The sequence below is a fragment of the Anabrus simplex genome, chromosome 1 (assembly GCF_040414725.1).
Source record: "Anabrus simplex isolate iqAnaSimp1 chromosome 1, ASM4041472v1, whole genome shotgun sequence".
Taxonomy (NCBI): Eukaryota; Metazoa; Arthropoda; class Insecta; order Orthoptera; family Tettigoniidae; genus Anabrus; species Anabrus simplex.
In genome coordinates, this window is record NC_090265.1 from 358,216,476 (window position 1) to 358,243,385 (window position 26,910).

Sequence of the window (26,910 nt, forward strand, 5' to 3'; positions counted from 1 at the left end):
AATACGAGAATCAACATTAAGCTAATCACCAGCGATATTGTTAGAATAAATCAGCTCTTTAAGAACAAACAACTTATTACGGCACTGAAAGAGGATCTATAACCTTCTTAAGACTAAAAATAAATATAATATACGATTAATAATATTCAGATTTCCGTAAATATTTGGTAACAACACGGCATACACAAATCAAAACAAGCGCATTCTAGCACTCCAGCTGTCGCCATTGTGAACAGTTTCGATAGGTCGGTTAAGGTCTGAGATATTGTAGCTGGTCTTGTTTGGTCTTGTCCTAATGGTGTGTATCGAATACAAAATGTCGAATTACTTCTCAATCGATTATATTCACTTGGACTAAATCGACCGTAGCATTTCAGTCCAATGGTCCAATCTCTTTGAGACTTTGAGTGCCGTGCAATGTTGTTGTTTGATTTGCGATTGAATGGTTAGGTGTTGTGAGGTTTTTTTTTGTAAAGACATAGTTTCTTTACAGTTATTGTTGATTTAGGTACGTATGTTTTGACCACTTCAATCTACTGAGATAAATGTCTATCCTGAATATAATGTTTATGTGTTTGAGAAAATAGTTGCCGGTTCAAACATTGAGGTTGTGTTTTTGTTTACTAACTTACTGTTTGGCGAAAGTATTTATTGGAACATACTTTAATAAGAAGAAATTCTGTGGTATAAATCCCGCGAAAACATTGCACCTGGCCTGCTTTATTAAGTTTGTCGTAATGGATATAAACGAAAAAAAAAAAAGAAAAAAAAAAACCCAAAAAACCAACGGGCTGTCAGTTTAAAGTGCTTCTCACGATATGTAAATTTTTAAGAATCACGCCTAAATAGAAATTTAAAATGAGGTATTGTCTGCATTAGTTTACAAAAGGCCCGGCAAATTTCATAAGAATATTGCGAAAGGTAAATGATGCTAATCGTACCTAGAGGAGAGAAGGGTTAAATTTGAATGCCTGGGACTCAAACCATCCCTGGAAGTGTATTTACTTTTATTACCTACGCTCTATTTCCCATATTTTGTTTAACACCGGGCGATTTGGCCGTGCGGTTAGAGGCGTGCAGCTGTGAGCTTGCATCCGCGAGTACTGTCGGCAGCTTGAAGATGGTTTTCCGTGATTACCCATTTTCACCCCAGGCAAATGCCACGGCCCTTTCCTTCCCCCTTTCCTACCCCATCTTCGCCAAAAGACCTATAGTATCTGTGTCGGTGCGACGTAAAATTTTCGGTAGCCATTACCACTATCATTGGATTAAATATTTTTTATGATGTTATTCCCAGAAATCAACACTCAGATTTTATAACTAACCACTATATTATAAAAAATCCTAAACGGGAGCCAGGGGCTGATATGAAACGAGCTCGGGCTACACATAGTTCATCCCCGATTTTAATGTCAATTGTGTGTTTGTACATTTGTTTTTATGTCTGTTGTGTGTTTGTACATTTGTTTAGTTATTAAATGTATTACATTAAGGTTGAAGATGGCCAGCCAATGCTGAAACTAGTCCCTACTTTAGTAATGTAATTCAATATTATTGCATATTATAGTATTGAAAAGGTGGACCATTATGACATTAATTTAATTATTATTATTGGGATCACAATTCGATACGGATCAAAACCATGAAGTTTATATCCTATGAACACCCTTTAAGAGGCTTACAGCTGAAAATTCCTGACGAGCTAGACTAATGTTTTTTTGTCACTAACCAGGACAGGCACAGACCAATCAAGTTAAGATGTAGGCCTAAAGAAAGTAAGGTGAGTAATGTTCTGTTCACAACCATGATTCCAGTGTTGTTTGGTTGGCAACAGTTTGCTGGCTGTAGTTACACTGATGTGAGTGCTGCAGGTGAAGCATCTAGATATTAACTTTGCAGATCCTACAATGAACTAATGCTTTAATTTATTCACTTAATTCCTTGATAGCTAGGTAATGCACTGATCATTCAAACTACAGTGGTCTGTTCACTTGGAATTTCATTAGATTTGGCCTATCAGTCATCAGTCAGTCACCACTGATCTGTATTTAGGGCAGTCGCCCAGGTGGCAGAATTCCTATCTGTTGTGTTCCTAGCCTTTTCTTAAATGATTTCAAAGAAATTGGAAATTTATTGAACATCCCCCTTGGTAAATTATTCCAATCCCTAACTCCTCCTCGTCCTGTAAACAAATATTTTCCCCAATTTGTGGTCTTGAATTCCAACTTTATCTTCATATTACGATCTTTCCTATTTTTAAAAACACTCAAACTTATTTGTCTACTAATGTCATTCCACACTGTCTCACCACTGACAGCTTGGAACATACCACTTAGTTGAGGAGCTTGTCTCCTTTCTCCCAAGTCTTCCCAGCCCAAACTTGGAAACATTTTCGTAATGCTACTCTTTTGTTGGAAATCACCCAGAACAAATCAAGCTGCTTTTCGTTGGATTTCTTCCAGTTCTCAAATCAAGTGATCGTGGTGAGGGTCCCATACACTGGAACCATACTCTAGTTGGGATCTTACCAGACTTATATGCCCTCTCCTTTACATCCTTACTACAAACCCTAAATACTCTCATAACAATGTGCAGAGATTTGTACCCTTACAATCCTATTTATGTGATCAGCCCAGTGAAGATCTAGGTAGGTCTACTTGCAGTGATCCCCGTAAGGAACTTTCACCCCATCAGCTCTGTAATTAAAACGCTATCAAATGCCTTAGATAGGTCAATCGTGATACAGTCCTTTGAGTTCCTGAATCTAAGTTATCTGCTATATCTTGCTGGAATCTTACAAGTTGAGATTCACTAGAATAACATTTCCTAAACCCAAAGTGCCTTCTGTTGAAACAGTTCTTAATTTTGCAAACATGTCTAATATAATCAGAATATTTTCCCATAGCTTACATGCAACACATGTCAAACTGACTGGCCTGTAATTTTTGGTTTTGGTTTTATGTTTATCACCCTTTCCTTTATATATGGGGCTCCTGTAGCAACTCTCCAATCATTTGGTATAGCTCCTTCATGCAAACAGTAATCAAATAAGTACTTCAGATATTATACTATATCCCAACCCATTGTCTTTAGAATATCCCCAGAATTCTTATCATTTCCAGCAGTTTTTCTAATTTTCATCAGTCAGTCACCACTGATCTGCACTTAGGGCTGTTGCCCAGGTGGCAGATTCATTGTCAATTGTTTCCCTAGTGTATATATTTAAAACACCAAGCTCAAATACGACAGCCCCGTGTCGGTAGATTTACTGGCACGTAAAAGAACTCCTGCGGGACTAAATTCCGGCACCTGGGCGTCTCCGAAGACCGTAAATAGCATTATTATTATTATTATTATTATTATTATTATTATTAAAACACCAAGCTGATTTTTTGTTACATCGATTTTGAGAGAACGGCGGAACCAGTTGACATCATAAATCATTTTGACAAGCTCTTGGCCTGGAGATTGGCAGTGTGTCTTTAATAGCGTAAACATTTCTCACCGTACATTTTCAGATTATTAAAGAAAAATGTAGTATTCTCATCAGTCAGTTCGCTCACTAGTACTTCTAGGCCGCTTGAACCATGAGAGTACTGAGCAGGTGGCACGATAGGGGAGGTGGAAGCGGGAAGGCACGCATGTACAGTCATGTCTTACTGGTGAGCTGTACTTCGTGGACAGCTGTTGAACAGTGCACATTACATTCAAAATTCCTCTGGATTGAAATTAAATTCCAAAGCAGCTGACAATATTCAGTAAGCACGGCTCAATATGGGATAAAGCCCCAGTGGCAAATAAGTCATTCATTAATGTATGTGAATAGTCTTCTAAAATATATCATAGGTAACAACATTCCTTCTGGTGTGAAAATTATGGTATTGTTCTTGGGGGGGGGGGGGGGGATATTTCATAAAGGGTTTGCCTGTTTTGCCACATGCTTATCGCCAAATGATTATTGAGTTATAATTGTATTTTAAATAGTCTCCCCTTTGACCTTTCTTCAAAACACGCCGCTTACATAAAAGTATGCAAGCAAAAAAAGCACATAAAAATGGTGTTCGCTGATTTTTTGTAAGAAATTTGTAACAGCGACTGCCCCTCTGTAGATACGACAGATCAAATGTTATTGATCTACCAGCCAGAATTTTAGCACATGATATCTTTTCTGGAATTTATAGCAGAACATTCACTTCTGCAAGAGATGACATCATTTTCTCAAAAGTTGCTATATAATTAATTTGAAAGTCAGTGGGCTTTTACCTGGCAGTTCAAAACCATACAGTAGCATCAACAGATTAATACTGAAGATGATAGCTAGCTACTTCAATTTCTTGCATAATTCTTGAATTCCTTAGAATTAATGGTTTGCCTCCACGTATTCTTATTCTAAAATTTGGAGCTGTAGTTGTGCTCCTTAGAAATCGGGACGTTTCCCAACAGCTCCCATACAGAACCAGATGTCACATTTGATTGTAATTGCATTGTTTTTGGTATTAATAAAGTAAGCTTCTTTCAAAAAATATTTGATTTTTAATCACACTACTACTTTGTCGGAAATCAACCAGAACACATCATGCTGCTTTCCTTTGTATCTTTTCCAGTTGTCAAATCAAGTAACTCTGGTGAGGGTCCCATACACATGATCCATATCCTCATTGGGGTCTCACCATTGACTTATATGCCCTCTCCTTTGCATCCTTATTACAGCCTCTTAAACCCTCATAATAATATGAAGATATCTGTAACCTTTATGTATTATAATTCTGTGATTACCCCAATGAAGATCTTTCCTTATACTAACTCCCAGGTATGTGCAGTGATTCCCAAGGAGTATTTCTACTCCCTTAACACTGTAATTAAAACTTGAGGACTTTTCTTCTTGGTGAAACTTATAACTTGCTGTCTAACTCACAACATTTTCAAGGTCTTTTTCGCAGTTGATCACAATTCCGTAACTTATATATTATTCTGTACAGTGTAACATCGTCTGCAAAATGTCTTATCTGTGTTTCCAGTTCCTAATACACGCGCGTGCACGCACACACACACACACACACACACACACACACACACACACACCCCTTGTGCAAAACTTAAGGGCGAGATAGATATCAGCTACTCGGAAATGAATGAAAGTGCGGTAACATGTTGCCAGAGGTTACACGTGCATAGAAACCTGGCGTGACTGTAGCACCAAATGGGCCTGGCCCCACATAAGGAGGCAGTTGAAGGAACAGGACAAGACAGTGCTCTGTAACAGCTCGCTTTCACTGTGCACTGTGGTGGTGTTATTTATTACAACATGGCCCGGAGACAATATTTGGATGACTTCAAATGGAGAGGAATCATCGGGAAACTGGTAGAAGGACAAAGTGTGATGAGTGTAGTCCAGGAGTTGGTATTGCTCACATTATTGTTTCACGTGCATTGAGACCATTCCGAATCAGAGGCACTATTGCCCGAAGAAGAGGAGACGGTCGACCATGGTCAACTACAGCAGCAGATGACCGCTACATTGTGCAACAGGTAAGAAGAGACTCACATCAAACAGCGGGTGCAATTGCAACCACATGTAAGAGGACTGCAAGGCACCCAATCTCGAGCTCTACAGTAACATGGTGACTGCTTGGGGGTGGTCTGTTTGCCTGACGTCCATGACGTTGTGTTCCGTTGACACCCGAACTTCGGCGGCTCTGTTTGCGATGGTACCAAGAGCATCAGGTGTGGACTGGCAAGGAGTGGGATTGTGTGCTCTTCTCAGACGAGAGAAGATTCAGTCTGAGTAGTGATTCTCGACATACCCTCATCTAAATGGAATAATAACAATAAGTTAATTTATTGAATTCACCACCTAATCAATACAAGAAGTCTTGTCTTAGTTGATTTTCTTTGGCATGTTAACTAAAATGGTACATGTTTCGCCTTGAATTTAGGCATCATCAGCCATTATCTTAACCTTAAAATAGAAACCGGCACCTGATTTACATATACATGAAATAAAACAAATTTCTTTTAAAAAACCTTGGAGAGACTTGAACTAAAATTAACATATAAAAGACTTGTAATGAAGTTGGTTATAAAGATATTACAATGACTGAGTAAAAATACAATTGGTGAAAGTAATAGTGATATTGACATTAGAAGGCTTCTATTATAATTAAAATGAACAAAGCAACAGTCTGTCATGAACGAGTGATAGGATTGCTAAAAAAATTATGTAGGCCGACCAGCGGTTACAACGAAAATGACGATAAAAATCGTATTTAATAAAAAATGTAGAATAAAATAATAATAAAATATGGTCATGTGACCAGCAATATTTGTTTACAAGAGATAAGTCGAAAGTCAATGGCATATGGTGATGTGGTTCAGTTTGATCAAAAAATACAAAGTTGAAGTTGAAGAACGATGTTTAAATAGGATCTTTATGGACCATTTCAATTTGATGCAATGCTGCAATGTTGTTAAGAATGTGTGGTAGATTGACATTCAAGTCGAAACGGAAGTGTGACAGTTGAATCATTAGACGATGGTGTTACGTTATGAACTGAACATTATTGTCGACTGTCGGCTTCTTACTACGAGTGTTGTAGCTGTATGTTTGAGTTGGAGGTAGAATGATATTTATCACATGTAATACCCTCATCTTACAAACCCTTATTCTCGTCATTATTCCGTATTGAAAATAGCTAATCACAAAGTTTACACAAGGAGTAATTTTAATACCACCTATTCAATACAATTTATTCTACTATTGTTTGGTCAAATACATATAGAAATTACCAGAATTTTAAAGGTACATGTAGAAAAGATTGTGGCAGTAGAAGTAGACAAGCAAGCGGCTGAAGGTACATCTAATTTTTTATCTGATTTTTTATATGCCCTATTGGTGGAAAGATATCTAGTTCCCTCCATGGGAACTTAGAATTTCCATACCCTCATCTGGCGAGACATGGGAACACGTAATGCACCCAGGAACATTGTTGCACATGATCATTTTGGTGGTCCAAGTATTATGATGTGGGGAGCATAATGTTGTGTGGGAGTTCCGACCTCCAAATCCTTGATTGGGGTACACTCACCAGTCAACGTTATTGTGCCAGTGTACTCCTTCCATATGCATCTTTTTAGGTGTGCATTCGGCCCTGACTTCATTTTTATGGATGACAATGCACAACTGCATCGAACAACACAGATGGAGGAGCTCTTGGAACCAGAGGATATTCGACGAATGGACTGGCCTGCCTGTTCCCCCGACTTAAAACCCATGTCAAGTAGAAAGTTTACATCCCATGATTACTGCATGTGCTTAATGATGACGATCCTGATTGTCAACTGTGAATGGTACGAAAAAACGATAAGTCAAGATGAACACTTTTTGATGAAGGTAGTGTTGTCTGATGAAGCCCATTTTAAACTTAATGGAACAGTGAATCAACATAACTGTGTCTACTGGGCACTGGAAAATCCTCATGTTCATGTGGACAAGGCGGTCAGTCTACCAGAGTCCTGCACAGCGGCCCAGCCCATGAGCTGCTTTGGCAATAGACCGCAATGGGCTTTGAAAGGTTCGAACATACGAAGCTTGTGACATCAGCGCACAGGCCGGTCTGGGCAACGCTATGTCATTTGTACGCGGTGAGCAAAGGAGAGCGCTGACTGCTTCAATGTGTACAATTTACTGCGTGTCAGCAGAGTGCGTTGCATTACGCTCGAGTGGAGACGATCACGTTTGCTGTGGTTTTCTGTTTGACTTCCGCGCTATTACGATCGCCGTATCTACAGCACATTTCCCTACCTTACTTACTGCTGTTCGCCTCGTCCTCGCCGCATCAAGCATTCCGCTCACCTGTGCTCTACCAGCGCGATTACGTCATCCTCGCTGCACTTCGCTATTGCTTGTGTGCTGTGTGAACACATGATGTCATGTTTCTCGAACACACTAGCTTGTCGCCTTCTCTCCTTTTCTGGAATGTTCTACACCAATATATATTGCCCACTCTGCTGCTCCACATTTGAGTCGGGTTTCGTGGCAGAGTGGTGGAGTACCAAGAATACTGTGCCTCTTGTAATCATGTCAATTCCATCTGGACTCTATCTTCAAGCTATTTGGTGAGCAAGACTTATTGTAATTTATCTTCACTTGGACTTTAAATTTTCATTCGGGCTATTGCCTGCTGAAATTTTCTTCCGTCGAGTTGGTATGCTGCATTTTTAAAAGATCATAACATAGACTGCATCTCTACGCGAACTGCGCTACTGACGATTATGAAATACTTATAATCATTTCAGATATCTTCGTAGACCTAATGCAGTTGGTAAATTCTGCAGTACCCGGTGAAGAAAATTCTTTCCCCATCCTAATCCTTATCACACTTCCTTTTCTCCTCCCTTTTGTGCTTCTTCTCTTTCAGGGCTTTACTCCCACTTTCTTACTCGGTTTCTATATATATTGTATGCTTAAAATTTATTTAATAGGCTTTCCTTTTATGCATTTTTCGATATTCAATTTGTAAATGTGGCACACTTTTCGGATTTTTCTCTACTCTGGTATATTTATCTTTCATCATTTGTTAAAAATTTATTTTCGATTTATTTATCCTGTTATGTTTTATTGTTAAATATATTCTAATCACATTGTTATTTTTTTGGTCTTCCTATTGGCCTAGCCCCCTTCTTACTGCGTGTTTCCTTGGTTTAAATCATTCATTATTATTATTATTATTATTATTATTCACATTATCTATTTCACTACTATACTTTGGTTCACTGAGCTTGCTACGGTATTGCTAATATCATATTATACTCCGCTGTATGAACTTCAGATCACTTATCACTATTGTATGATAGTACACCACCCACGACAGTATGATAGCAGTACCACTCATTACACCGCCTATCCTGTTATCGGAAACAAATGTGGACTGTGATTCCAAAAGAAAAGAAACTGTGGCAAAAAAAATGTGAAGTAAAAAAAAAAAAGAACTAGAAAGCACACAGTACAAGACTTCTGAACTCTATCCTAAATTTAAAGTCATATTTGGTCGGTATTCAAGCCTGTATTTGACGGTGTTAGGAAAGACGTTAATTTTGTGTGCTGTACAATCTGCGGTGAACTTTATGTACACATTAAGGGAATTGGACTGATTTTGTCTTTTTCTGATTACATAAAAAAAACTTATGATGAACGAGATGTGCATGAATGACGAGCATTCTGTTTCCGAGTCATCAGACTCCACGACTATGCCACAACCTGCCAAAGTAATGAAGTTTGCTACATGGACTGATGTTGATGATGGTCCTATTCCAACAGATGAGCTGGAAAGATATTTAAAGCAAAATTGTGGAATGGAAAAAGATATAGCATCCTATTGGAGAAAAAATGGGCAAAACTATCCAAAACATCACCAGATCGCTAAGAAAGTATTATGTATGCAAGCATCAAGCTCAGCTTCAGAGAGAAATTTCAGTTCAGCGGGCTTCATTCTCAACGCAGGATGGTCTCTTCTATACTCAATGTAGATGCTCTTCTTTTCATTCACAGTAATTATATTCCACCACCAGTAATCAATGACCAATAAACTAAGTACACTAAGTAAAAGCTGTGTTCAGGTTTGTTTTTGTTGTTGGCATATTACACGTCATTTCAGTTTGTGTTTTATTGTGAGTTAAACACGAATTAAGTCCTATGAATATGCTTCGTGTTATGTAGATTCATTTTCAGTTAACTTGATGTCAATTGCAGATGAATATTAGTTCATAATAATGTTTGTGTTCGTGATTATTATTGTTATTAGAGTGCAGGAGATCTCTATGGTTTTATTTCAAAATGCGATTAGCCTACTTTGGAATACATTATTAGCGTATGGGAATTCGTATAGTGAGTGATCCTAATAGAGGTGTGAAGTGAACATTTTGTTGTACACGGTGCATGCGTTATTGCAGGGTAGTAGTCAAGGTTAGTCTACTGAGCCCATTTAGTGCGGTGGGCTGTATGAGACCAGTGCTATGGGCCAGTAAGCGGCCATGTCAGAAGAGAACAACACTGCTGGGCTACCGGAGCCCAGTGTACAGTGTACAGGAAATGTTACGTACATTAATTTTACCAGCTGTACGTGCACTTTATGGAGGTGATGATTAGGTCTTTTATCAAGAGGATGGGGCACCACCACATTATCATGTAGCAGTACAAACTTTCCTGGATGACAATCTGCAGGGGCATTGGATTGGACAAAGGGGGCCCATTGAGTCCCTCCCACGGTTGCCAGAGCTTACCCCTATGGATTTTTACTTGTGGGGAACTGGGAAAGATCAAGTCTATCGACGTAAGCTGGAGGCCCTTCGCCAGGAGATTACAGTAATGTGTGCAGTGATCTCCCTTGCATCTTTGACCAACATCGTTGCAGCGACTGTTCATCATTCTTCTATGCCTGACAGCCAACGGCGAACATTTTGAACATCTAATGTAACCATATGCTTAACTGAAGACAGTACTTCATGTGTGATCAGTATTTCAAATAAATAAATAAATAAATAAATAAATAAATAAATAAATAAATAAATAAATAAATAATAATAAATAAATAGTTTTTGTTCTACAAGGAGTGTATACATTTTTCTGGCAGATTCTGTATATAGGCTACATTAAATTACATTATTTTTAGTATACATTTAGTTTTTTATTTGTGTTTTTTTAATGAAAGGATTGTCCACTTTGGGATATTTTAGGGGGGAGGTGGATTTTTAGGATCAAATTATCAGTGGTGGGAAAAGCCCCTACATTTCCTTGATTTCATACACTGATTGTAAGTGTTGTAGCATACTGATAGAGAAACATGGCAAGGCATTTCAAGTTATGTTGTTTAAAGGATTATTATCTTTTGATTACTTGATTACCATACAACCCCCTTTGTTGTTGTTGTTGTTGTTGACATATTAGGTTAATTCATCATGAATGTCACGCAATCATTACCTTTGTTTCCTTCTGTGAATTGATTTGAAAAAGACCAAGTTACCTATGTACACACATATATAGTTAGTGGAAATACTGAATGACTTTCATGTCAAGTTTTAGAGTAAGAATACTGGTAATATATCTTAACACCACTGCAGTTTCTGTTAATTATTTCTCTTTATTTTCCAGGTAAATTATATTGAAAAATGGCCGACGTAGTGACGAGTGGTACAGAAAATGATACTACATATACCGCAGAGGATAAGCAACCTAATAACAAAAATGATAATGTTGATAACAGTAACCAAACAAAGGATAGTGAAGAAACTCCTGTTATCTTTGCACTGGATGAAAATATCAGGGTTGTAGATATAAGTAATATTGGTAAAGAATTAGAAACACTAAATATTGAAAATGCAAAGGAAAAAAGCAGTAATAGTGAAAAAATGGATGTTGATAATGAAATAATTACCATTTCGGAGAAGATTACAGAACAGCCTAAAAGTACTCCACCTTCTGCTCCTCCTACAGCAAAGAAGTCTACTCGAAGTAGAGATATCATTTATACCAGACCAGAAGACCCCTTACGTACCTCTCCTCCCCCCCAGTGTGAGGAAATTATTATCGATCTGGATGATGATGATGAAGAAGAAGAACGAAGAAAAAGGAAGAGAGGAAGGAAGATTAAGACTTGCTGTAATTTCAACTGTGATTATGGAGAAAACTTGATTAATGCTCCAAGTTTTGTTCTGACCTATTATCAAATGAAGCATGTAAAAGGCAAACCTCAGAAGGTTTGTACCAAATGTTTCGAAGCAGCAATTTCTCACAATGAGGTAAGAAATGAATTTATATTTTGAGTTTCTGAAAACACATTGACTTTTAAAAATTAACATTAAAAATGTTAAGTATAGTGATTCAGAATGAAGGGCACAGTACGGTAGGATGCCAGTCCAGTTCCTTGTTTTCCAGACAGGGAATGCTTCACTTCACTTCACTTTTTTTTTTTTTTTTTGTATGGATTTTGTATGGAGAGCATTCCAGATTTTTTAATACTTAATTCTCTGTAGGCCTAATTATAGCTTTGTTGTTATTTAGTATGACTTGTAAGCTCATACTGCTTTATAATATCGTAATCCTATTCCACTGAACTATTTTTGTTTTCAGATGCAAAGATTGTAATATTTCATTATTGTTTCTTGCGTCTGAATAGGTAGTGGACAGGGAAATGGCAACAATATGATAATTTTATAAATTTGCATTTCTGTATTGTGAACATTTGTACATCTGATTAGTAAGGCTTTAAAGCTGCTATTGAACTTGCAGAATGGGCATTGGACAGTGCTGAGATGACCACTTTTTCTGACTCCTCTGTGTTCATGTTTGGACAAAATTCATTCACAAGCTGCAATACTTTGCTTAATTCTTTGAGGCATGAAGTTAATAACTAATCACTGCAAGTTGAAGATGATTTATATATGTAGGCGTATACATAGCATTGCTTAGGAAATAGAAGTGCTCTGTGTAATCATAACAGCCAGGATTCTTTTTAATTATACTTGATTGTAATTTAAATGTGGTGCTCATTATTTCAAGGAACAAAATAGAATTACAGTATCTGCTGAATTATTATATTTAAGTACATTTGTTTTCTTTTGTTTGAATTAGTGTTTTTGTCTAGAAAGTACTTAAAGATTAGTTAATCTGTCTCTCGGGTCTCATTGTGTCATTTGAGCATAAAAGACAACCCTCCTTTTTTCACTGTGTGTGTATTGGTTGTGATTGATATGTCTTCTATACTCACCATTTTCTTTGACTAAGCCTAGATATTTGTCTATTATTTTTTCTTTGACTTCCAATGGCAGTCCACTCCTTGTAAAACCTCCAGTCAGATGATTATGCTGTAGTTTCCAATTTTGGCATTGAATGATATTGATCTTTTGTTCTAGACACCTTTGGTTAGCTGGTATCCCATTTTCATTTTCTCGTGGCTACTCTCCTTTACAGTGGTATTACAATGTAGAGCTGGAAATAATTCATGCTTGATTAATGTTTACTTTAAGGTGCCTTCCATTAAATTTCCTAGGTTCAATCAATCAGTCAATACTGATCTGCATTTAGGGCTGTCGCCCAGGTGGCAGATTCCCTGTCTGTTGTTTTCTTAGCCTTTTCTTAAATGATTTCAAAGAAATTTGAAATTTATTGAACATCTCCCGTGGTAAGTTATTCCAATCCGTAACTCCCCTTCCTATAAATGAATATTTGCCCGAATTTGTCTTCTTGAATTCCTACTTTATCTTCATATTCTGATCTTTCCTACTTTTAAAGATGCCACTCAAACTTATTCATCTACTAATGTCATTCCATGCCATCTCTTCGCTGACAGCTCAGAACATACCACTTAGTTGAGTAGCTCATCTTCTTTCTCTCAGTTCTTCCTAGCCCAAACTTTGCAACATTTTTGTAACGCTACTCTTTTGTCGGAAGTCACCCAGAACAAATCGAGCTGCTTTTCTTTGGATTTTTTCCAGTTCTTGAATCAAGTAATCCTGGTTGGGGTCTTACCAGAGACTTGTATGCCCTCTTCTTTACATCCTTACTACAACCTCTAAACACCCTCATAACCATGCGCAGAGATCTGTACCCTTTATTTACAGTCCCATTTATGTGATTACCCCAATGATGATCTTATATTAACACCTAGATACTTACAGTGAACAGTGAAATGCTGCTTCTATTCAGTATTACTTTATTAGACATATTTCACGTGTCAGTTATTTTACTGGAAGGATCTCTGAACCTGTGTTAGTTGTAATAAGTCTCTTATAGGCCTACCTCTAATATACCGTATTTACGCGAATAATCCCCGTATATTTTTAAAAAAATTTGAGGCATGAAATTGAGGTGCAGGTTTTATTTGCGTCAAGGTTGCCAACATGCTCCTGGCTCACCTAGTTTTCTATGCTGAGTGTACAGTTATGCTTTGTGCAACCGTAGATCGAAGAAAACTGCCCCCACATGTCATATTTAAACGGAAAGCAATTCAGATTTTTAATTCTAAACTGTCTTTACATTTTTTAAAATAGTACCGTATTTTACAGAGTAATTTAAATTCAAAATTTCTCCGCGTCATGATAGAACACATCTTCCGGAATGTGCAGGGGTAGCTTTCTGCACTTTCACACACTTCGGTGTGTCTATAGTGTGTTTCATGAAAATAGAGTGCAATCGTAATTTTGTATTCAGCGTTTTAAGGAACGCCACAATATCATGTAGCGGGCAGTACACGGAAAAGCAGAATCTGCGAAATCTGGCGAGGGTTGGCATTTCTGAATTACAAGATGGCTGTTAATTTGAAATCACATAATTGGAAGTCCGATTTCTGTATAACAAAGACTTCGAATTAACGAGGTTTTACTATATTGCAAAACTAACATCAGGTTTCGCCGGTGTGTCTATTTCAAGTGTTTACATAGCACGAAAAGAATTATCCACTCCCGGTCGTGTTACTGTCCAGTAAAAAGAGACGACATGTGAGAAGTGTTTTAGACGTGGAGTGTGACGATTTTGTAAGTAATTTAGGAGAGGATTCTAGTGATGCAAGAAACAACGAATCTTCCCATCTACAGGGAATAAAGCCTATTGCAAGTTCAGATTAATGAAAGACCTGTCACATAAGTAGACCTACTTGCTCATTTTCATGGAAAATATATTTCATAGCAGTGATAATGAATTTTTATCATCTCAGGCAAAGCAGCTGTATCCGTATATTTACATGTCATATTTGCGTAAAGACCATATGGACCTCGCGGAGTGATACGAAATGTTTGTTTATGCGTATGTTACTCTTTCGATGGAATGAATTTTAGTTCATTTAATTTTTTTTCAAAATGAGCCTTCCTAAAATGAGGGTGCGGGCATTATTCGACGGTGGGGATTATTACGGTAAATACGGTACTACTTACAAATGCATCTTTAGGAAGGGGTGAGGTTGTAAAGCTGTTATTGAGCTGGCAGAATGGAGTTAATAAGATCTGCAATCACTTCTTGTCTAATTATGGCCCTCGCTTTCTGCAATGCAAGGGTCAGTTGTTCCACTGTTTAGGGTGGTTGAGGGGATTGTTCATATGTTCCCTCATGTTGTGTAGCCTTTATATAGAGAGTTTTGATATCATGGAGAGCTTCGTTGGAGATGTTTGTAGAGCGAGTGCTGATATTGTCCTGAAACATCTGATTTTCATCCTCTGCTATCAGAGGGACGACGGCTGGATTGAATACTTTGTGAGTCTACTGTTAGCAGTCATGTAACTCCACAGATCATAATGCCTAGTGGTGGACCCTTGTATCACTTGACGATAAGATCGAGTCAACTCCTCTCCCTGAAGGTGACTCTGTACCATTCACTGATCCAGTGTGATCTGTCCTGACACTAGCCTAGCCTGGTGTATCAAGTTAATAAAAGGTCCCTCTATTCAATACACATTTATTGAAGACCAAGGACCAAGGGAAATGTTTTCATTCCTCTTCCCAAAGGGAAGGGGCGGGCCACCTAGAAGGTAACGCCTTCTCTCTGGCCAGGAGATTTGGCGGGGTTTGGAGGTTTGTTGGAGTTAGGAGATGGAGAAGGGGTGCATTGGTTGTTAGGGAGATGTGAGGATTTGGGCTCTTGGCTAAGGTGCATAGCTGTTGTGTGCTTTATTATGCAGTGTTTACAGATACATATACATTTGAGTTTACAGATTTGTAAATAATTATTGTTGTGGTTACAATTATTGGTACATATAATTTTGAATATAACTAGGCTGTGGGTAAGGTGGGATGAGAATGGCTGAGAGCATGTGTGAGGTTGTAACGGATCAAACATCTGATATAGATAATTAAAAACAATTGCACGCTGGACGCCAGGCTTCGGAATTAAATGTAATTTGAAACCGAATTTAGATATCAAAAGTACTAAACATAATTTAATGAGACTATCTCGATCGTAAGGTATAGGGCTACTAACCATTAAATACCATGTGGAAAAACATAGGGAACCTATTAAAAAGTCAATTAATTAACAACATAAAAAAAGTTTTATTCTAAAAAAATATGAAATTACGTAAAAACGAGTTTTTTATCAAAATTAAAAAATTACTGACTGAGATTACAATTCAATACTACACTCGTGGACTTGCGTTAACAGGGATTACTAATGCTCACCGCAGGTTGATCTTTTTGTCGTCTGCTTCCGTGGTTGATCATTGTCATCCCTCTTCCACCAGCATCATCCTTGGCATCTGCTTCATGGAATGGATTCCACTCTGAATCTATCACTCCCTATTGTGCTGAGTACCAAAAACATAGTACCAGCCTTACAATGTGAAATTCCACATCGGAATTAATTGAATAGAGAGAACGGAAAACATCCAGTCCTTCTATATTATTTGAACTTGTCTTTCTAAATAATCTGAGTAAGTCTCACAGAGCCGATAAGAATTGTTGAGTATAAGCACATCGTAAGTGATGCACTCAAATAGCAGAGTTGGATGCAGAATACAGAATGAAGAAGAATGAATCGGAATCAGAATGGTGAATGATCTTCACCACGCCGTGTAGATCTATATAAATTCTCTTCAGATTCCCACTTCCTCCCTTGGTCTCACATGACATCTCGTTCCAAGGAGAGCCGATATACGTCACCCCCCCATCTACATATAGATGAAGTATCTGTCCTTGACAGAAAAAGCCCTCCTGATAGGAGCACGTGATATGGGGTAATTTAGCCTCCCAACAACGAAATTAGGTATCTTCCTCTTGCTGTTGCGTACGTTTCCAAGAACCATCCAAAATTAACCTTCCTGGACTATTGCGAGACACCAAGTAGCCTGTTAGCGCAGGACCTGTCTTGACATTACCACCGAATATTCTAATATATTACAATTAAAAATTATATCTCGTTCTTACGTAAAATGACATAAATGATGATGATGGACGTTAATAATGAATAAAATTACATATGATACATGATACATATATATATATACAATTAATTCGGGTGGGCAATCAAATTATGTACATGTCGTGGCAACCACGATTATTACATTCGCCCCCCTGATTCTGACATGCGTAACGCATAGTGTCGGAATCACTCACAACATATTTATATATAACACATCAAATATACTAGTTTGTCATACATCGAATCATCATTCACAGCTTGTCAAATTTACACTCCTCTCGACTCTCGACATCTCATACAGTTCATCTTGCATCAGTCTATCATGTGGTATCACCTCAAATTATACCGACACACATTATTTACCCAACTTTAACATGCCAACCATGTATACATATATTTCAGCCTCCACGCTCTCGAGTGTTCAACTGTCCCTCAACTTCCATCAAAATTCACACATTACACAATTACAAAAACAATACCTAAAAATACTACTATACAACATCTCCTCTGATTTCTTCACACTGAAGCGTTCATCAGTTTTAAGATTGTCTTCACTAGATTAAAATGGCACAAAAAACATATAGTGCAACCACACGCTATTCCATATGTGAGATCATCATTTCACCTGGTGTCATCCAATACCAAGTGTATTCCCATACATGACCCTACAAGCACTGTTACACACGTTCACCCACACGCCGTTGGAACATGTAACCGTGCTTCCGCAAGTCCTCTCATGGCACATATCCGCCTGCGATGACTCTATTTTACAAAAGCAAACTTTTTTACGTAGGTCTTCCTATTGGGCAAGTCTGAGTTATCCCTTTTACGTTTACAAAAAAAGAACTCATGGCATCACATACGCGCCGATTGACATGACTCAAGTGCGCAGCAGTAGTGTGAGCTCACTGCAGAAAGCACACCACGCCCCCCACCTGTCTACAGATGTAATCCGGAAAATCCACTTCATACATCACACAGCTGATACACAAACACACCACCACCTTGACACAGTAACCAGGCTGACTTCCCGTTATCTACATTCCATATGCTCGCCTTCGCTTGTCACATACCTCCGCAAACTACGAATGTTGTAGGACCCAAGTAAAATATTTTCCCCGTCAGCTAGTTTATAGGCTCAAGGTCCCAACCTCTTATGAATACTGTACGGCCCCTGATAGAAAAGAAAGAACTTCTTTATGACTTTTTCCTCACTGCACGACTGCATGGGTACTCTTAAAAGCACAAGGTCACCTACTTCAGACTCATCCAATACCCTGCGTTTCTGCTGTTTCTTACGCGCCTCGTCAGATTTTACGATATTTTCTCTGGCCAGTCTCACGTAAAATTCGGCATCCCGCTGAGGTTCCTCAGTAATGCCTAATACCCTCACCAGTTCATTCTGGGGTTTCCTACCGAAATGAACCTGAAGAGGTGTGAGTCTGGTACTATCGTGTTGAACAGCATTAATCCATGTCTCGATGAGCGAGAGTTGCGCCACCCAGGCAGAATGCTTTTCATGTACCAGAGCTCTAAACATACGGCCTAATTCACGCATGTCCCGTTCACTCATGTTACCGGTACCTTGAGGATTTCTAACAGATGACTGAACATGAGTAATTCCTAAATCTTTCATAACCGACTTCCATTTTCTCGAAGTAAACTGTGGTCTGCTATCAGAAAGTATGCGACAAGGAGTACCAAGTTCAGGTATGTACTTCTCTTGAATTATACGGCTACAAGCTTTTCCTGTTGCTTTCCTCATAGCGTACAATCTGACCAACTTCGAGAACGCATCAATCATGACAAAAACGTACTGAAAGCCGAATTGTCCTTTAACAAGGGGCCCAAATAAATCCACACATACCAAGTCTCCCGTTGTTTTAGAAACTACCGTTTGACGTGGCCCCTCCAGGTAGCGGTTCGGAATTTTGCTCCGCTGACACAAGTCACAAGTGGCCAGAATTTTCGTGATTTCTCTGCCCATCTTGTCCCAGATAAAGTTCTGCTGGATCTCATATAGAACTTTACTTGCACTGTAATGCCCTAATTCACAGTGGATAAACCATACCAATAGAACACGGAGCGATTTGGGTACACATATTGCCCATTTGTCTTCGCTACACTGTCTAGCTAAAAACGCGTTGACTAATTTATACGTGTGTCGACCGCGTGTCACCGTAGCTTGCTCACTTTCCAGAAGTACAGACAATGGTTCCTGATATTCGTCGTCTTTTGATTGCTTTACTAACAAGTTACGTAATCTGTTCAGAGCAGGTTCATTGTCCTTGCAGAGGCACGCACAGACTAATATGCCTTCCTGTGGCTTAAGGATCTCTCCTTCTTTACACAAGTTCTGATCCCTGGATAGAAGATCGGCAAGGACATTGTTCTTTCCTTTAATATGAGACACCGTAAAGTCATATTCCTGTAAAGCCAGTATCCACCTACTAACTCTATTTGAATATAACTTACAAGTAGAAATAAAGGATAAAGCATAATGGTCCGTCCTTATTTCAAATTTAGTGCCCAGCACATACATCCTAAACTTGCTAAGTGAATACACAATACTCAGAAATTCCAGTTCAGTAATAGAATATCTCTTCTCACAGGCACTCAGCCCTCTAGACGCTAAGGATATAATTCCTAAATTTCCATCTTCGTCTTCTTGACATAGAGCTCCTGCCACTCCACACAGCGATGAATCAGTGAGTAAAACATATTTCCCATTCTCCGTAGGGTACTTGAGTACAACAGCCTGCCTGAATCCTTCTTTTAGCTCCCTTAATGCAGTATCATGATTTTCAGTCCATTTCCATTTACTGCCGATTTTCAAGAGTTCCCTGAATGGCTCATGTAAATAAGCGTATCTCAGTACGAACCGTCTAAAAAAATTGCATACCCCAATGTACGACCTAAGTTCCTTGATATTTCTTGGGGTACTGGTATTCAAGATTTTCTCGATTCTCGTACTCTCAGGCGTTACTCCCGCTGCAGACACACTGTGTCCCAAAAATGTGACCACATGCCTGGCAAAGACACATTTTGAGAGTTTAAGAGTAAAGCCAGCGCGTTCGAGCTTCACAAAAACCCTCTCCAAATGATCTAAGTGCTCTTCAAATGTGTTGGAGCCTATTACAAGCTCATCGATATAGACCGTGACAAACTCACCAGTGTCCTTACCTAAAGCAATATTTAATGCTCTAATCAACGCCGAGGAGGAGGTTTTTGTCCCATACGGTACTCGAGTGAACTGGTATAAATTATACCTATGACTGAAAGCAGTGAGATGCCTATCTTCTTTTCTCAATGGTATCTGCCAGAAACTACTCCTGAGATCAACCGTAGAGAACCAGCTTTTCCCATGAAAACTCTGAATGAGCTCCTCAATCGTTTGAGACTTTAATTCATCCCCCCGTATCCTCTTATTCATCTCACACGCGTCGATGCACAGCCTCACACAATCATCATTTTTAGGGACAATAATAAGAGGATTAGAGTTCTGACTACATGATGGCTCTATCACACTGTCTGACAGCATACTTTGTTTTTGCTCGTCTACTGCTTTGGAAAACTTGTGTGGAATGCCATACCTCGGTCCACTAAAAGGACTACTATCCAGTACAGAAAAAGAATGCTCATACACATGAGTTCGGCCAGGTTTCACAGAAAATACATTAACGTGTTCAAGCAACACTGCCAACAACTCGTCTTGCCGTCCTTCCTCCAAGCAACTCTTGCTCACAGCTTCCCATAATGCGTCCTGTTGACCCTTATCAACCAACACATGACACAGAACGAAGCTCTCACTAACTTCTTCTTCCCTGAAGCTCTCTCTAGCTTCCTCGATATCTTGTGAAACCCTGACAACACACCCCATGGCACAATCACCCTGTTTCCCATGAATATCACCCTCAAAATTGACTTTAAATATGAGTCTCGTTCTACGTTAAGTTAACCGCAACTTCTTTGTAATCTAACTGTGCTGAGTGTGACGTCAGCCAGTCACATCCCAAGATGATACTAAATACAAGATGCGGAATAACTAAACATATCTGAACCATAATAGAACCAGCAATACTTATAGGTAATGCCACCTGCTTACATACTTGTTTGGACTTCTTGCCAACAGCAGTGATGATGTACGTACTCTTAACTGGCATTTCCTCCACATAAATCCCTCGTTGTACAAAACTCATATACCACTCATAACTAACGCATGATCTCTGATTACCTGAGTCAATAAGTGCCTGAACACCCGTCCCCCATACTTCTAACTTAACAATGGGATTAACCACTTGCTCCTGTTTATTAATATATTCCTGCTGTGGCTCAAACATTAAATCATCTCTTACATCAAGGTCATACGATAACTCCATAACACAACTTCGGGTTATCGGTGGATACGGCTGAATTACAGCCCGTACTTAGTTTAAATGTCTTACTTGGCCCTGACCATTCGTCCCGCTAGTGCTCACATTCCTATCCGCCTGTCGGTTACCTGCTTGCCGATCCGCTCGTTCTTGGTTCCCGTTACTCCTAGGGTTTCCTTGATTTCTATTTTCGTAGTTCGGCTGCCTACGGTTTTCCCTGCGCTCATACTGCGGGGCATAATCTTGCGCGTTCCCGTTTCTACTCTCCATATTTCCCAACCCATCAAATTTAGTGAGCAGCTGTTCCATCTCCTGAATAGTGCTAGTTTTCTGCATTACCGCTGCAGTTCTTACTCGTTCAGGAAAATGCCTGAGTAGTAGCCTTACTACATCAGTATCCGTCGCTATCCCAGCTAAATTCTGGGATATCATGACGTGAGCCAAGAAGTACTCCGTCATGGATACCCCCTCATTCGCCCTAAACTTGCCAAAAACGACTCTTTCCCTCTCACTACTCTGATTTGTCTTGCTCCAGTATTTTTCTTTAAATTTAATCTGGAACTCGTTGAGGTCTTTCATACTGTTACGGTACACCACGAACCAGGATCTCGTTTCTCCCACGAAAGCACTGTTAATAATTTCCAAAACCTGCTCCCATTCAATATACCCCTCATTTATGTTTCGCTCAAACCGCTTCTGAATAAGGTTAAGGAAGTCCAGTGGGTTGGTTTGTCTCCCGTTAAACTTCGGTAATTCCTCTTTTACGTAATTTCCTCCGTGCTTCACCCCATCACAGCTACCTTGTTTCATATCTCCCGTCTCAGCTTCGCTTCTACATTATTGACTCTCTCCTCAACTGTCATATCTCTACCTTCTATCTCACTTAACATGCTGTCTGTTTGTTTCTTAACGCTTTAATTTCACTTCCTGTGTTTCTACTCTCTCCCTAGTTTTATTATTTTCCTTCCCAATAACTTCTAAAAGTTCGCTTTTTTTCTCTACCAACTTCTTATCCACCTCTCTCTTATGTTGTTCAGTCTTCTCATTCTGTTCCTCTAACCGTTTATCGCAATTCTCACTCTTTTTTAACAGTTCGCTTATTTCCTTACTATGTTCCTTCATTTTCTTATCAGTTTCTGCTTTGTACTCTCTAAGTTCGTCACATAGCTCTTTCTTAGTTTTCTCTAGGTCTGCCTTAATTTCCTTCCCCTGCTGCTCTAATTTTTCATTGATTTTCTTCCCCTGCTGCTCTAATTTTTCATTATTTTCCTTCCCCTGATGCTCTAATTTTTCATTAACTTCCTTCCCCTGATGCTATAATTTTTCATTAATTTCCTTCCCCTAATCCTTCAACTCCTTCTTTAACTCTTTAAACATAGACTGTATAAAACCTCTTAACTCAGTGCTATTTTCTTCAGTGGTAGGGATAACCTCCACTCCGCCCCCCAGTTTATTACCCTCTGAGTCATCATGTTGAGACTGGTTATCTGCCTTATCTACTCTCATCTCCCCCAGAGACTCATCTACCATGTCATTATCGTTAGTTGACAAACCACCTCTAAGCACACTACCATCACGTAACATCATACCTTGCGTTTGATCTGCCATAATTCTCTAACCTCAAACATATACGGAAATTTGGATTTATTGATTGCACTTTCGCTCCTTAACAAAACACAGACCCTATCTTCAGATTTGCCGTTCCCTATATTGTATTTAATGGTTTTCGCGCCCCACGTTATGGTGTCATAATGTAACGGATCAAACACCTGATATAGATAATTAAAAACAATTGCACGCTGGACGCCAGGCTTCAAAATTAAATGTAATTTGAAACCGAATTTAGATATAAAAAGTACTAAACATAATTTAATGAGATTATCTCGGTCGTAAGGTATAGGGATACTAACCATTAAATATCATGTGGAAAAACATAGGGAACCTATTAAAAAGTCAATTATTTAACGACATAAAAAGTTTTATTCTAAAAAAAATATGAAATTACGTAAAAACGAGTTTTTTATCAAAATTAAAAAATTACTGACTGAGTTTACAATTCAGTACTACACTCGTGGACTTGCGTTAACAGGGATTACTAATGCTCACCGTAGGTTGATCTTTTCGTCGTCTGCTTCCGTGGTTGATCGTTGTCGTCCCTCTTCCACCAGCATCATCCTTGGCATCTGCTTCATGGAATGGATTCCACCCTGAATCTATCACTCCCTATTGTGCTGAGTACCAAAAACATAGTACCAGACTTACAATGTGACATTCCACATCGGAATTAATTGAATAGAGAGAACGGAAAACATCCAGTCCTTCTATATTATTTGAACTTGTCTTTCTAAATAATCTGAGTAAGTCTCACAGAGCCGATAAGAATTGTTGAGTATAAGCACATCGTAAGTGATGCACTCAAATAGCAGAGTTGGATGCAGAATACAGAATGAAGAAGAATGAATCGGAATCAGAATGGTGAATGATCTTCACCACGCCGTGTAGATCTATATAAATCCTCTTCAGATTCTCACTTCCTCCCTTGGTGTCACATGACATCTCATTCCAATGAGAGCCGATATATGTCACCCCCCCCCCCCACCCCCCCGTCTACATATAGATGAATTATCTGTCCTTGACAGAAAAAGCCCTCCTGATAGGAGCACGTGATATGGGGTAATTTAGCCTCCCAACAACGAAATTAGGTATCTTCCTCTTGCTGTTGCTTACGTTTCCAAGAACCATCCAAAATTAACCTTCCTGGACTATTGCGAGACACCAAGTAGCCTGTTAGCGCAAGACCTGTCTTGACATTACCACGGAATATTCTAATATATTACAATTAAAAATTATATCTCGTTCTTACGTAAAATGACCTAAATGATGATGATGGACGTTAATAATGAATAAAATTACATATGATACATGATACATATATATACAATTAATTCGGGTGGGCAATCAAATCATGTACATGTCGTGGCGACCACGATTATTACAAGGTTAGAATATGAAGGGTGGTTGTACAATTGCGTAAAGAGGTGATAAGGAAACGAAGGTGATCCAGTGAGGTTGGGGGCGGGAGGTAGGAGCCTGTATGAGGGAGAGGTGGATAGACTTGTTGATATGGAGGGAATGGAGTTGGGGGTGGCCGGGGCCGGGGGGGTGCGGTAACTGATGGATTGCGGGTGGGTGGGGGTGGTGTATGGGAGGGTTCCACTCGGTGGTGTTCGCCGAAGACTTGGGCTCCTGTAGTAATGAGTTGCTGGACATCTTGTTCTGACAGTAGTTGTAGACGAACCATGTACGTTGGGCCATGATTGCTGCGTATCTTTATGGCCCACGTTACAGGAACGCTTGCGGCACTAAGTTCTTGGATTATTTCCCTTTCAGCGACGTCAGGGGTGATGCCTCGTAGTACGCAGCTGTATGTAGACTCGGGAGGTGGTGGCTGCTGGGTCTGCATTGTATGGTCAGCGGCGTTATCTGGTAGGGCCTTTTCAGTCGTTGCCTGCTGGGAGATGGGAGTTGATGGGTGGGTTGGTGGGGGGGGGGTTATTGGGAGACTTGCTGACATGACCGGGGAGCGATGGCAGTTTGTACTGGTGGTGGTTATGGTTGAGGAAGGATTGCTGACAGTAGTTGTGATGGTTGTGAAAGTGATTGTAGTAGGGAGAGTAGGTGTGAGTGGTGTTATCCTGGTTGGGGCTAATGGAGGATGGGAATGTATTCGGGCTCTGCTCGTAGCTGGTCTAAGATGGGCTGCGGTGGTGGTATCATGGCATAAGTTTTATTCCTTATAGTGACTCTGGGGGCGAAGAGACGGCGCTCGGCTTATTCACCTGTAACTTGTAACCAGAAGATGTTTTGATGATTTCTTGGTACGGCCATCTATTAAGCGAAATGCATTCACAATCTGGGCATCTGCTATGTTGAGTTCCTGGTATATTTCTTTCTCTGGGGTAGAGAGATCTACCCATGGGATGAAATCATAAGGCATGTTTGGTGGTAGTGGGGAGGCGACTGCCAACTAGGCATCTGGTTATTTGTGCTTTATTGCGCTCGACTGGGTTGCTAGTAAAGTTGTGGGCCACCCGGCCGAGGAAAAAAGTTCGGGGCGTGTGTTTCATGTGACTTCCGCCTATTGAAGATATAAGTTATTTACACATTAAAGCATATTTATTTATGTATACAGTGCTATGACGTGAATCAGATGGTTACTGCACAACAGGGGAAAAACAACAAGGGGTGTGATAACCGAATGCTAGTCACTAGCTTCTCACTAAGGTGGCCACAGTTAGAATCCCTGCCAGTGCATGTTGGATTTTAAAAATGTGAAGTTTGTTCCTGTGGTTCACATTCCACTTGAAAGTGAGGTTCTGTAGCTATGATCATGATATCCACAGTCACATAAAGCTACAGTCTTGTTTTTTCTTTCTTTTTCTGTTGAAAAACAGCAAAGTGTAATTGTAATTATTTCCATATTAGATTTACCTGGTAAAAGTTTCACAAGTGTTGTTGAAAGAAAAATGTGAGCACAGGCTGCAGGATAAGAATAACATTGTTTCAAATTTTCTATGCATTATCAGGAATAGACTTTTTTCTTATTTATTTGTTACTTAAAATTTGATGAATTGCTTAGTGTTGTCTCTTCTCATATTTTATACCTTTGCATTATTATGTTCCAGCACTTATACCATGTACTTTCGGAACATAAACCACTGCTGAAATTGGATTTTCCAACTCGAACTGATACAGTCATTATTCAAGATTCTGATTCAGATGACTCAGATGAAGGTAAGTTTGAATACATTTATCGTAGTTTTACCATTTGGAACTTGATTGTGGAAATAATTGGTGAACTTTGGATAAACTATTTTTAGCTACGTTTGGGTCACAGTTGATCAGTTGCTTGCCTTTTATGCCCAAGTTTGTGGGATTGAATTCTGGTTCAGTCAATACGTATGTAAGAGTGTTAAAATGTAAGAGAAACTCTGGCATATCAATGAATATCTTTAAGGGCAAAAATCTTAAACAGATAAAGGAATTAAAATTCATCATCATCACTTTTTGCAATTCTTTTAGAAATAATTTTCAAGGTAAGGAATATTTCCAAATTTGAGCTGGAGATTATATCTTGGATTTGAACCCAATCCTCCCACTGGTTGACTTTGAAGTTCAAAGTTGTCTTGTTTGAAATTGTGGTACATTGAAATATAATTGATATAATGTCTCAAAACATTGTAAAAAGTGTACCAGTAGCAATTGGACATAAGAAAAATTCCAATTCTGATGATCATTAAGGTTTATTAGTATGAAATCCTTATATTGTTTCTAAAAATATATTTTAAAACACATAGAGAGTAGGTGCACGTGTGGGCTTGCTCTTGCATCCCTGTGGGAAAATTTATGATATAACATTGTAGTTGATATTCATGTTGATATAAACCTTAATTTTATTGCAGATGCACCTATGGTGGATACTGTGATTAAGGATATTGAAGATAAACTTATGGAAGTAATAGATGCAACTCAAGAGAACTACGACCTTGGATTCCAGTTGGATGAATCAAAAACATACCTCAATAGCAAAATTTCCGGTTTAGAGGGTAATATTTCAATCTTACCTCTTTGAATCCTAT

The 26,910-nt window shown here is 39.0% G+C and overlaps 1 protein-coding gene across 1 annotated transcript in view; it reads left to right on the plus strand.

Annotated features, from left to right (window-relative positions):
• Positions 1-421: 421 nt before the first annotated feature.
• egg (eggless) overlaps positions 422-26,910 on the plus strand; it is a 351,731-nt gene continuing 325,242 nt past the window's right edge. The window contains exons 1-4 of the mRNA XM_068226657.1: positions 422-508; positions 11,147-11,793; positions 25,957-26,065; positions 26,734-26,877. Of these exons, the coding sequence (XP_068082758.1) occupies positions 11,164-11,793; positions 25,957-26,065; positions 26,734-26,877 (883 nt within the window). The 5' untranslated portion in view covers positions 422-508; positions 11,147-11,163. The remainder of the gene's footprint in view (positions 509-11,146; positions 11,794-25,956; positions 26,066-26,733; positions 26,878-26,910) is intronic.